This window comes from Cyprinus carpio, chromosome A21 (genome assembly GCF_018340385.1).
Source record: "Cyprinus carpio isolate SPL01 chromosome A21, ASM1834038v1, whole genome shotgun sequence".
Taxonomy (NCBI): Eukaryota; Metazoa; Chordata; class Actinopteri; order Cypriniformes; family Cyprinidae; genus Cyprinus; species Cyprinus carpio.
Window position 1 is genome coordinate 13,975,726 of NC_056592.1, and position 13,549 is coordinate 13,989,274.

The following is a 13,549-nucleotide window of genomic DNA, read 5'->3' on the forward strand; positions in this document are numbered from 1 at the left end:
GAAATGCACAAGGGAAGAAAACGGCCACCAGAAATCAGTAATTTACTTCCAATGTTTTAATGTTCTTTTAAAGTGTTTGAAAGAGGATGCCCCCATAGATTTTAAAGTAAATATTTACAAGTAGTAAAGTAAATATTTACAATATGTACAATCAATGAATGACAGACGGGAGCAGGTTAGAGGAGAGGAAGGAGCGAGAGAGATGCTAAAATAAAAAAACTAAACAAAAACTCCCACTAACTAAGGTTAACCAAACTAAACTATCTATCAACAGAAAATGTAGAAACAAATATCTTCAGCGTACAAGACTCCATGGCTAACCTTACTCTAACTAATCAAACAAAAACATACAAAATAAGCACCTCTCGCTCTAACCTGATGTGTCTAATAAAGTAATGGAAACCTACATGATGTAAATGTATGTCTCGACATGCTTACCTTACTCACAACCTCTCCAATACAGTTTGCACAACTCTCATCAGTGACTAAACAGAAGTTTCACAACAGATGATCAGATGACATCAAACAGGTGCAACATGCACATAAAAGTCAGTCAACAACAAGCGAAACCACTGGAACTACTGCAAAGAGAACAGAACCTTAACTCAAACAAAAACAGACTCTCAGACTGGTCTTCTAGCAAAAGAGAGAACCGTCTTCACAGACCCGCATCATTACCCAGCCCAGCCTCTTCGTCATTAAAGGAGAGAGAGTCAGGAGATGAACGGTGAGTGAGTGGGTTAAACGCAAATAACCAACACCTGTGTCTTGTTTCAGTTATTGGCGTGGAGAAAGTATATAAGTCTGAGAGAGAGAGAAGGAATGCTGACGGATGAACCATTCTAAAAGGAGAAACCTCAAGAAAGTAAAAGTTATTGAGATAGTTGTGTTTTATGTTGGTGTTGTTGACACCGCGAGCAGTTAAAGAGTGAACTGTGCCAATAAAAGTACCGTCAGCAGTCAAGCCGACCCCATCTTCTTCCTTTCACTCACGAACATATTACACAGGCGTTGAAAAGTTGCGGGGACATTTCGTAGCCCGAAAGCCATAACCCGGTATTGTAAGAAGTTATCTGGAGTAACAGAAGCTGAGATTTCCACAGCTTGAGGTATTAACGGTACCTGCCAGTATCCTCTGAGCAAGTCCAGTTTGGTCACAAATTTAGCAGAACCCAAATTATCTATGCAATCTTCCATTCTAGGAAGCGGATAACTATCTATTACAGTCACAGAATTTACTTTCCTGTAATCTGTGCAAAAACGAAACCTACCATCGGACTTTGGGACTAGTAAACAAGGAGAACTCCACGGGCTATAGCTAGGTTCGGCTAGGTTATTCTTCAACAAATAATCAACCTCAGTCTTCATTACAGAACGTTTGATGCTATTCACCTGATAAGGATGTTGCTTAACAGGAGAGTTACACATCACTAGTTTGTTATTGAAGCATGCGCAATGCTCGTGGTTGTCGTCTGTAATAGCTTAATAGTATTCTTGCCAATTAATATTCACATACACTAGTCCATATTGAGGTTTGACTGAAGTGTACTGTATTGCATTTGATTTATTCATTCAATATTTGATGAATTCTGTGACATTGCTCATCACACAGTAAAATTATTTTGTGTAGCACTTTGAATATACAATGATTAAAGGGTTTGTTTAATTCATTGGAATAAATATATAGATTAATGTTTTTGCCTTCATTTGATTACCAGAAAAATGAAAATACACAACACAGAATTTCTAAAAAAATAAAAAATAAGAATAAAATTTCATAGGACCCTGTTATTGTCAACAAATGAATAAATGAAGTTGTTTTTATGAATTCAATTAATTAGATATGTTTTTGATTAAACCATTAAAATGGAATACAGAAAAATTTAATTAAATGGAAAGCTCAGTAAGTATTTGGAAATAATAAAACTTAGGCAAATTTGGAAAAAATAAAATGGACTTCATAGGGCCGAACAAATATCATGTATCCGAAGCTATAACTTAAAACTAAGCAACAGTGCATATTATACAGGGCCTATTTAAATTTTTTAAATAGCGCTCAGTCGTTTTTGTGAAGGACCCAAGAAGGACCATGCATGTCACTTTTCACACAGACACACTTCATGTTGAAATAACCCTTAAGCGTGTAAATGTATAATTTCCTTCAGTTTAATTTAAATGTGTTATTAAAATAAATAGAAAATAATTAGATATTTTAAAGTTTAGAATTAGACAGCCTTGCATTATGTAGACAGCTGCATAGTGAAAATTACCCCAAAGCACCACCTAGTGTCCAACCTACTGTAATACTATTTTAACCGGTTTAAATGTAAACAAGGGATCTACAACATTAAAGAAATCCTTTATTTATAACATGTACATGAAAAATCTAAAAGATTGGATATAACTATGGCACACAGTTGTGCAGCAGCGAGCATCACAACAGTAAAAGGAACCTCAAGTCCTCAAACACCCCCCCCAAAAAAAAAGATAATGTTAAACATGTAAACAAGCACCATCTTTGGACGTCCTGTACACTTGCATTATATGCAGAGAGATGGATTATTTATTTATTATTTATTTTTTCCCAAAAAGTCTTAGTTTGTGATCATCTAAATAAAGTCGTCATAGACATATGGGACGGCATGACAGTATAAAGGATGGAATTTCCCTTTAAGACTATTTTTTGTGTTCCATTTTTGCTGCAGTTTAATTGTTTTTGTATGCACTAGATGACATGCAGTCATTGTACTTTTTCTCCCTTTAACCAAATCTTTGTATTTCTGTCTGACCAAATATTTATGAAGTTTATTTTTCTTAAGCAGTTTCACTTTGCGTTGAGATGACTCAACATGATGAAACAAGAATCTCTTTATTTATTTATTTATTTAAGAATTTATTTAAGAATTGTGTGCATTCTAGACTTAAAACAGATGCCATGAAAATAGGTCATGTGTTTATTATTACCAGCTAAGTCAATAACAAATATATTGTTTGGTTCCAAAGAGGAGTCTATTGCCTATATCTCTATATGAGCTTTTTAAAAAGGATTTTAATTACAAATTAAAATGGAAATTAGCTTTTTGCAAAAATTTGTCATGCAGCAGGCCTAGGGGTGAATGTTTTGAAAAAGGGGGGTAAATGTTTTGATATAGTAATAAAATTCTTGAGTTTGAGTTGCTCTCTGGACCCAATATTAAATTATTAACCCTAAGAATATTTTGTGTCACTACTCCTCTAATAATTCTGCTGTTTTCTACATCTATATTTCAATGAAAAAATGCAAATAGAATCCATTGCAGTCATTTAGGTCTTAACATAAATCTTTTTTTTTTTTTTCTTTTCTTATTATTAAATATATAATGGTGTATGGAGGACTGTAATTATTTTGCTGTGTGTGCCGGGAAATTGATTTTCTTTATTTAACTTGAAGTTAAACATTTACCACTGAATGTAAATAAAATCCTCCTGCAGACTATAAAAATGTCCCCCTGTCCATTTGCTTCAGTATTTGCTTCTTAATCTCAGATCAACTTGGAATAAACAGCATGGAATGTAAGCAGCGGTTGAAATGGTTAATACTTGCAATGATATGTCCAGTTATTGCAGGTAGGTCTTTTTGCTTATTAAGAATGCAATCTGAAATATACATACTAAATATTTTGGAAATAAAACATTAACAATTGACAAAAATTACTTCTGTCATATTTTTCATGTCCTCCTCTAATAATCTGTCTGTTTCCACTACAGGTGCTCCGTCCTCCATGTCCAAACGAGACAGTTCATGTCCCAAAGAGAATCTAAACATTAAAGGAGGGACCTTTGTTCTTTCTAAAGGCTATTCACATGGGAGTCTTCTAAGATACATCTGTCCGAATGGATATTACCCATCAGTTCAGTCACGTATGTGTCAAGAAGGACACTGGACCTCAAAGATCAAAACCAGAAAAACCCCAGAGTGCAAAAGTAAGAAACAAGGCATTATTTGTGTCATTATATCATGAATAAATGCTGGACTTATTTCTTTTTATTATACTCTTCAACTGTATGCATTTATTCATGCATTTATCCTAGAGATCACATGTCCAAATCCCTGTGTTTTCGAGAATGGAGAGGTGATTCCATATAAAGAAAAGTACTATGTAAATGACACAACCACCTATTCATGTCATTCCGATTATACATTTCGTGGCTCAGCGGACCGTGTTTGCAAGCCTAATGGGAAGTGGAGTGGAAGCACACCAGTTTGTGGACGTGACTGTGAGTAATCGCTATAAATTTTTAAATATGTAAGCACACAGAATTTTCCATGTACTAGACTGATTTTAAGAGAAATTTAGTCCCTGGTGTAATATCTCCTAAGTAAAATTGATATAACAGAGTCCTTGTGTTCATCTTAAAAATAAACTACTTTGTACTTCTGTTATGTTTTTATCTGATGTCATGTGAGTTCATCAAAGTTTTAGCAGAAATTTCTCTCCATGCATCTGACTAAAACAGGGTTTTTCAAATGTAGGTCCACAGATCTCCTCTTCCATTTGTCTGTTTATTACTGTCTCACAGCTGATCACTGTCCTGATCCTGGTGTTCCCCCGGGTAGCAGTCGAACAGGGAACATGTTTAATATAGATGACAAAGTCACGTACCGCTGTCAGAGTCCAATGACCTTGATTGGTTCCAAAGTGCGAGTGTGTCTGGATGGAGGCCAGTGGTCAGGAACAGAGCCACAATGTTACGGTGAGTCTAACAGTTACATAGAAAAATCCAAAATCATGTGCTTTGCAGTACGTTTTAACAAAAATAAATTGTTGTAAAATTTAGCTAATGAAAAATGGCTTTTCTGGACAATGCACCTATAATGTTGTTGTTGTGTAAATACTGTACAGCTCATTACACATATGACACCCCAGAGGAAGCATCAGAAGCTTTCAGCAGTTCTCTTAAGTCAAATCTAGCAGTTTCTCAACAGTATGAAAAAGAAGGTAATTTTTATGTGTCTTAAAGCATAATCATACACACACACACACCTTTTTAAAATTTTCATTATTAATTGCCATGCTCAGAAGAAGAGACAAAATCACATCAGTAATTTAAACATAAATGCGGTGTTCCTTCTTTCTTTAGATCAGCAGGGGAAGAAAATAACTATGAATCAGGGTGGAAAACTTGATATTTACATTGCGGTGGATGCATCTGAAAGCATAGATAAGAAGGATTTTGAAAACGCAAAAACCACCATTAAAATGCTTATAGACAAGGTATGTCAACTGTCAAATAGTTTGTGGGATCACACGACCCCCAGAGGTTACTGTAGTGAAGTTGTAAGACCACTTATTAAAGCATTGTATTTAGGCTACTGATGTAGGTTGTGCATCCTTTCCTAAAAAAACATTGTGACACTGAGATGCTATGAAGAGTGAACTTAACTTAGACTCATATTGTCAGAATTAGTGTGTTTCAGGAGGGCGTAGTCTCCCACAATGCACTGCATACTTGCTGCATCTGAAAATTCTGTTTCACACTATATAAACATTAACAAAACATAAATCAATAACCATTCTCACAAAACAAACAGATCCTGCTTCCAACTTTGAATTCTCAATGCTCTTTCCCCAAAAATTAGTTATTACCCGGTCTCCCCAAACTATGAGATCCTGATGTTTGCTACAGATGTTACGCGGATAACCTCTATGAGGGACTTCAAAAATAATGAAGATGCGAGAAACCTAATGAATATTTTTAAAGATCTGGACGACTTCAATTATGAGCGTATGTATTCTGTTTGAATGTCTCTTTTTGAGTCTTAGAGATTATTATTACAGAGTAATGTACTATGCAAAAATAGTACTTTTAAATCTAAATTGAGGAAAATGCATTTATTTATTGCTGTCCAATGTGAAAGTAAAAATGAAAAAATCTTACATTATTTTTTTAAAATCCCATTTTATTTTCTGATTTTGATTCATTTTAATTTAGATTTAGTCAGTTGTTTCAATCAGAAAATGTTTCTCATTAACCTGCTGACTGTGATATTCTGGTGTGAAAAAACAGGTGTAGGTGTAAAAACAGGTACCAATATCGCCAAAGCCTATACAGCCATTTTAGAGAGCATTAAACTAGAGGAGCTCAACAATGCAGCGACCTTCAATGAGACCCAACACATCGTCATACTGTTCACTGATGGTATTGACTTTTCAGTATTTACATACAATTCAGTATATTCATATGTATCTGTACTTAAAAAATATTTCACACTTAAGTTCTTTATCGGAACAAAGAAATTAATATATTAATAAAATACTCAATGCACAGTATTACAAATTAGAATAAATTTTGAGATCAACTTTTCAAAATGAACAAATATTCACTATAATTTCATCTTACTTTATAGGTCAGGCAAACATGGGGGGGAATCCCAGACCTAAAGTGGAACAGATCAAACATCTTGTGACTAAAAATCATCCAAACAGAGAGAAGAATCTTGGTGAACATGAAATTTATTAATCATAATTATATTTTAATTCAAAATGTTTGAACTGAAAGTGTTTTTTTTTTGTTTTTTTTTAAATGTTTTTCATTCACAAGCAGTATCATCAGGGACAGCAAAAAATACACATATTAGTTTAGTCTTTATAATTGATTTCATATTGATATGGATGTGTCCTCTCTTTCCAGATCTTTATGTATTTGGAGTTGGAGATGACGTGAATCAAGAAGACATAAATGGCTTAGTGTCACAGAGGGACCAAGAAAAATACTTCTTTAAGCTTAAAGACCTGACAGAGGTGCAGAAGATGTTTGACGACATGATTGGTACTGTATCTGTACTTCACCCAAAAGTGAAATTTCTGTAATTATTTAATTAATTAATTATTACTTAATCACTATTATTACTTAATTCATGTTGTTCATGTTTTCTGTGGAACACAAAAGAGAAATGACTGTCATTCACATATTCACAAAAACAATATTTTTTATAAAAAACATTCACACATCCCCACACCTCTTAATAATAATTCTATATAATTTACTTAGTGTTAATTGCTGTTTTTATTATTAACTCTTTATACCTGCTTCCTTACACAGACGAGAGCACCAGTGTAGGATTGTGTGGGATTGTGTGGGAAGGCTTGGAAAATAAACGCCGTGCATTTCCCTGGTTGGCACAGATTAATATTCAAGTGAGCATAACATTTTTATCACTTTATAATAGAACTCAATGAAGTTAAAGGAAACATTTTCTCCCACAAGAAGAAGAAACATGCATGTTATGGCTAAAGAGTTGAACCATGCCAACCATCTGAACATCAGTCTTCTCTGCTCTTCATGTAGCATCCTTCTGCATCTAAAGGTTCCAATTGCATGGGTTCATTAGTTTCCTCAAGTTACATCTTGACAGCGGCTCACTGCTTCAAAGAGGGAGACACACCTGATAAGATAATAGTTAAACTGGAAAAAGACCTGGGTATGTCATGATATGTCCATATTTTCAGACTGTAGTAAAACGTGTCACAGGGTAAACCTTATTAAAGATGTTTACATTTCCTTTTGCAGTTGTAAAAGTGAAAAATTTCACACTTCATCCTAAATATAAACCCAAAGCAAAACAGCATATTGGAATACAGGAATGTTACGAATTTGATGTAGCTCTTATACAGCTGGAAAAAGCTGTTGAGATGAGTTTTAATTTACGGTGAGGAGCGCAGATCTTCAACATGTGATGTTACTTTAGTAAGAAAAATATGAAAAAAGAAGAAGAAGAAAAAAGCTAAACTAATTAAATAACATCATGTGTATTTCTCTACAGACCAATCTGCATCCCATGCACTAAAGAAACCAATGGAGCTCTGAAACTTTCAGAAAGTGAAGGGACTTGCAGAAAACATGGTAAGGCATACTGTATACATATAAGAACCATATCAGAATTATGAAGCATAAATTATATTAAACGGGATTGCTTTTATACAATGAAACTTACCAAACATAAAATGTCAAACTTTTTTCTCCTTGCATTTGTTACAGAGGAAATACTAATGAACAACGAGCTTGTGGAAGCTGCTTTCACATCTGATATGGATAATGATAATAGTCCAAAATACATAAAAAACATCATGATCAAGCTTGGAAAATATGTAATGATTTTTCATATTTCTAATCTTTCAATCTGTGTAGTTTTAAGAGTTTAATATATGTTGATTTATTAATGCAGAAGCTGTCTATTCATTTCAGACCTCCTTTATAGTGTTATAAAGTCAAATGTTCTTGAATTCAGGCATTCTCCAATTTTGTCAACATTTAGAATTAATTTAAAAAAAAAATCAGCATAAAGCAACAAAACTTTACCTTTGACTTCATGGGGCGTTTAAAGTGTCATAAATTTCTGCACAACCATTTGTTAGCCCTTGAATTATCGTTTTGGTATTCAACATTAAATAGGTGTATTATTCATCAGAAAACATTATGTGAATCTTTTATGGATTAAAAAAAACATATTTCAGTTATCATTAAGCTAAGAACACTTCTTGGTGTACTTTTTCTTTAGCGGGATGCTTGTGTTGAAGACGCAAAAAAAGCAAAAGGAATCAACGTGAAAAATGCCAGGGAAGTAGTTACAGACAATTTTCTGTGCAGTGGTGGTAATGAACCAAAAACAGATGACGTTGCCTGCAAAGGTATGTTTGATATTTGCCATCGAGATGGCAGCTTGTATTTGGTTCTAATCTACTGTATTTATTGATAACATTTTAATCATTAGAGATCTAAAATTAATTCATACAATTCTTATATAGTTTCTTGTGTTGTGTTATTTTGTAACAGGAGATTCAGGTGGGGCCACTTATGTGAATAAAAAAGGTCGAGTGATTCAGGTGAGATTTCTGTTTCCTTTTGAAAACAGTTTTGATGATGTGGCTGTAAAATCTCATGTATAATGTTTTACATATTACAGAGTGAATTCTTTTTTGAAATTTTTTGATGTCTGTAAAATCTTTGATAGGTTGGTGTCGTAAGCTGGGGAGTGAAGGATGTCTGCAAGGAAAAAAGGAGCTTCATTTCGGATGCAGACTCCAGAGATTACCATTCAAATCTTTTCAGTGAAGAGATACGCTCATTCCTTAAAGAACACCTAGAAAAAGATCGCATAGGACAACCTCTTACATTCTTGTGAATGCTTAAGCAGACTGAAACTGTGTGACAGCAGTATGATAAAACACTGGTTTATTTTTCTGATGAATATATTCAACCAGTCAAAGTCAAATAGCTGGTCTTTGATAAAAATAATAAAAATGTTAAACATGTATTATCAACAGTCTTTCATGTTTTACTCATTCAATGTTATGTCTTTGTTATGTCTATGTTGGTGCGGGACTAGGGTTGGCACCTTCAGCAAGGCAAAATACGGGACACCCATTCACAAAACCCATTCTAAACCTGCATAAAGTTCTTTCTTCTGTAGAACACACAAAAAAAATACTTTGAAGAATGTGGGTAATCAAACAGCTTCTGGTCCTCAGTAACTTCAAAAAATAAAATAAAAATAAAAGAAATAAATAAATACTATCGGACTCATTGGGGACCAGAAACTCTTTGGTTACCCACATTCTTCAAAGTATCTTTTTTTATGTTCAACAGAAGAAAGAAATTATTAAGGTTTTGGAACAACTTGTGGGTTTGTAAACGATGACAAAATTTTCATTTTTGGGTGAACTTTCCCTTTAAGTCAGACAGTCCACCGTTAGCAACTGAATGAAACTGCACATTCATCATTAGATACAGGACAGACCCACTGATAAATTTCCCATTCAGCCCTACATCTGGAGAGCCTTGCCTTGTGTTCAAAGGGCATATGTGAGCTCCTAGATATTTTAAAGGCATGGATACAATATTTTAAGTTGTTCTCTGATGTCCCCAGAGTGTGTATGTGAAGTTTTATCTCAAAATACCCCACAGATAATTTTTTATAGCTTGTTGTTGAAATTGCCACTTTTAGGGTATGAGCCAAAACGCACTGTTTTTTGTGTTTGTCCCCTTTAAATGAAGATGAGCTGATGCTCCCACCTCCCTTTTCAGAATAGGGCGGAGCTTCAAGAGCCCATGCTCACAGGCATACTGGTGTTACAGTTTAATGTTAACTGGTGGTGACCATGTTACTGACCTCACATTGCTTATAAGTGCAATTTTTAACTACCACATTACTATTTATGATCATTCTGGTAGCACGTGAAGGCAGCATTAGTGAAAACAGGTAGAGACAATGGTAGCTTTAGAAACATTAGCCTTACAGAGAGCCAAGAAGCTCTTTTGGAAAACAAAATATTACACGTGATGCTTTCTTTGTCTGGAGCCTGGACGTTTGCTCACAAAGCATTGGTATCGATCCCTCTTTCAGAAGCAATCTTTGCACAGCTCCAGCGCTGAACTGACCTCGTTAGCACATTTGTTAGCATTTCCTTCGAAAATGAAATTTAACCACCATGTCCTCAGCAGTCTATGGAGACTCCTATATTCATTGGTGCATCCCAACATATGACACTTGTAATGGCTCTTTGGCGCTGAGATTGTACCTCCAGCAGCTACAGCAAGAAAACATTAAGGGCGGACCGCTGCTTCTCACTCAGGGGTGTGTATATGCTAATAGGGCAGAGAGTGCCACAAATGGGCGGGACTTTCCCCGAGTATGACATCATAGTAGTGAGAACTCTGGAACTGCTAGTTTAGAGAGACTGTTTATGATCTATTGGGATTATAAAACAATGAGTGGGTGGATTTTTACCATTATAGGCTGGTTGTTTTCACACACCGCGGCCACAAAACTGTGTTCAAACACCTTATGAAAGTGATTTTTGCATTCTATGGCACCTTTAAACGGTGCAGGTTTACCGCATGCTGCACTGGCATGAAAGGGCTTTAATGGCACACGTTATGGAGACTCCGTTGCTATGATAACAAAGATGCCAAAATGCAATCACGCGCAAATGAGCTTCTCTAACACCTCGTATGATATTTATTTTATTATATTTGCTATTAGTATTATAAACAGTGCAAAATATTTATTTGTTAATTCAACTATGTGTTGGCATTTGTAAAATCAAATCGGATCCGGTATTGATTTGATACGGGATGCATCATTTTACCTTTAAATACGGGATGATTCCGTATTTTAAGGGACGGGTGGCAACCCTATGTGGGACCAGGGGCGGATTTAGTGAATTGGGGGCCCCAGGCAAATATAGGAATGGGGCCCTTTACATTTACACACATTTACCTAGATCAACCCTTGAGGTCCTTTTTTGTTGTGATGCTTGCTGCTGCACAATGGTGCCACATTGTTGTGTCCAATGTTTCTACATTTTTTATGTACATGTTCTAATGGGATTCTTTAATTTACATTTATTCATTTAGCAGATACTTTTATTATTCATGTTGGTAGACCACGAAATAGCAATTGATTTACCGTTTTTTTTGTTTTAACATAAACAAAATAAATTATAAAATGATAAACCTCACAACTGAAACTTTATATTTCTGGGATGAGTCAGAAGTATAAATTATTATATTATTTATAACAGATTTATGTGAGTGAATATTCGCATTGGTCTGAACAAAAACTGCAGACTGGATTATTGAAAATGCACATTCATTCTCTGCCAGTAGGAGATGCTTTTGGAGTCAGAAATATAGTGGTTTCCCCGGTAACAGCTCTAAACAAAACAGCTCAGCTCATAAATGGTACTTTATCAGGTAAAATGAAAATGTGAGTTACCAGCGTAAGCCTACATTTTATTTTAGTCATTTTAACTTAGGGCTGTCAATCAATTAAAATATATAATCACAATTAATGGCATGATTGTCATGAGTTAACTCGTGAATAATCGCAACTTAATTGCACATTTTTATCGGTTCTAAATGTACCTTAAATGAATATTTTCCCCATGGTTTCACAGACAAGGCTTAAGCTAGTCCCAGACTAAAATGCATGTTTGAGCTGTCTCAACTGAAAATATCTTGCTCTGACATATCTTAAAAATCATTGTTCTGTGTCAATATGCACCCTGTAACACTTTCTTTTAAGGCATTTTTGTAATGCAAAAAATTAATTTATGCAATAAATGTTTATTATTAGTGAAACCAGTTAACAGAGCATGAAGAGTAGACATGTTTCATAGGTCACAGATGTTTTTCAAAGAACTTGTTCATGTCTATTAAACACATGAAAAAAAAAAAAAAAACAGAAATACTAGCTTCCTATTACTTCTCTTTCTTTGCACTGAGCGCTTTACACAAACCTGTTTGCATTTTTTGCATGACAGGGCAGCTCACTTCTGAACATGCAAAATGTACATTTATTATTTATTATTACATTTGTTTGCCTCTCTGTGCCACATACTGTATTTTGATGCAGCTAAATTCTCAAAACTGTTTTCATTGATACATTTGACTGTTTGTTGTCAGACAACGGCTGAATATGAAATAGTGACTGAAACGCGACCCCATTAAGACTAACCAGCTCTCCCTTCCGAGAAGTTAATCTGCACAAAAATATATAATCGTGCCGTCGTCTGATAAAAATCAAATAGGCTACAGAATAGCTCGAAGACAATAGCTGTGCTGTGATTTCAGCTATACTTATATGTAAAATTAGAGAAGCAACATGTCAATGTTTTAACTGAAAGCGCAGCTCCTTTCAGCCGCGCGCTGAACGCAGAGAGAGAAGTGTGCGCGCGCTGGGAAAGAGGGACCTCGCGCTCGTGCGGCAGTCAGTTTTAGATTCATAAAATTTTATTTTGCTACAAGCTGGATACACAAGAAGCACGTTCAACTCGGACGCGCAGACGATTGTCGTGCATAAACACCGTAAACAGCAACCGTTCTCGTGTCCGCGCTTAATGCGCATCTCCTATATGAAAAGCATTAGGGGGCCCTTGGCTTTTGGGGGCCCAAGGCAGTCGCCTACCTTTGCCTAATGGGTAAGTCCGCCCCTGTGTGGGACAGTCTGTACTAGCAAGCAGTAGCGGTTTTTGGCACGGGCGAAATGGGCAGCCGCCCAGGGCGGCATTTTTTCATGATACATGGGGGGCGGCACGAGCAGTTAAAAAAATAAAAAATAAAAAATAAAAAATCCTCTGCGGCGCCGCCGCGAAACGGTTTTCTATTAGGCCTATCTATCATTTCACTCTACTTGCTGAGAAGGTGCCGTGCAAAGAAGCTGTGTGAGAAGGGGAAAGGGGAGCGGGGCGCGGGGGACAGTTTCACCATAATATTGTGCTTTGCAACAAAACTGTTACAAGTTCAGTTATTATTTATTTCCATCAGTTGGGTTAACATTAGGCCCTGTAATTAGCCAACAGAATTTTCAAATCTGTGTAATTATAATTAAAATCGGACTACTTTTCAAACTGTATTTCATAAACCAACATCTCAGACATTATGTCAAAACGTTATGGGGTTTCAAATCAAAAAATGACTTTCTGTTACAGAACAGGGCATTGATTTCATACATGTCCACCGTAGAGGACATCAGGACATAAATCATGTTTATCAGGCATTTTGGAAG

General features: G+C 35.4%; 1 protein-coding gene across 1 annotated transcript; it reads left to right on the forward strand.

Annotated features, from left to right (window-relative positions):
* Positions 1 to 702: 702 nt before the first annotated feature.
* LOC109052424 (complement factor B-like) lies at positions 703 to 9,293 on the forward strand. The gene is made up of 19 exons (XM_042710954.1): positions 703 to 727; positions 3,526 to 3,606; positions 3,748 to 3,963; positions 4,072 to 4,257; positions 4,561 to 4,734; positions 4,884 to 4,979; positions 5,122 to 5,255; positions 5,616 to 5,766; positions 6,049 to 6,180; positions 6,389 to 6,481; positions 6,673 to 6,810; positions 7,084 to 7,178; positions 7,330 to 7,462; positions 7,552 to 7,690; positions 7,805 to 7,884; positions 8,020 to 8,129; positions 8,540 to 8,669; positions 8,815 to 8,864; positions 8,993 to 9,293. The coding sequence occupies exons 1-19, from the start codon at positions 721 to 723 to the stop codon at positions 9,161 to 9,163; spliced, it is 2,316 nt and encodes a 771-aa protein (XP_042566888.1). The 5' UTR covers positions 703 to 720; the 3' UTR covers positions 9,164 to 9,293.
* Positions 9,294 to 13,549: the final 4,256 nt, after the last annotated feature.

Excerpts from the sequence above, each read along its gene's own strand:
- LOC109052424 (XM_042710954.1), top strand. Across the intron at positions 3,964-4,071 it reads AAAAACCCCAGAGTGCAAAA|AGATCACATGTCCAAATCCC; the intron begins GTAAGAAACAAG and ends CATTTATCCTAG. Across the intron at positions 6,811-7,083 it reads GATGTTTGACGACATGATTG|ACGAGAGCACCAGTGTAGGA; the intron begins GTACTGTATCTG and ends TTCCTTACACAG.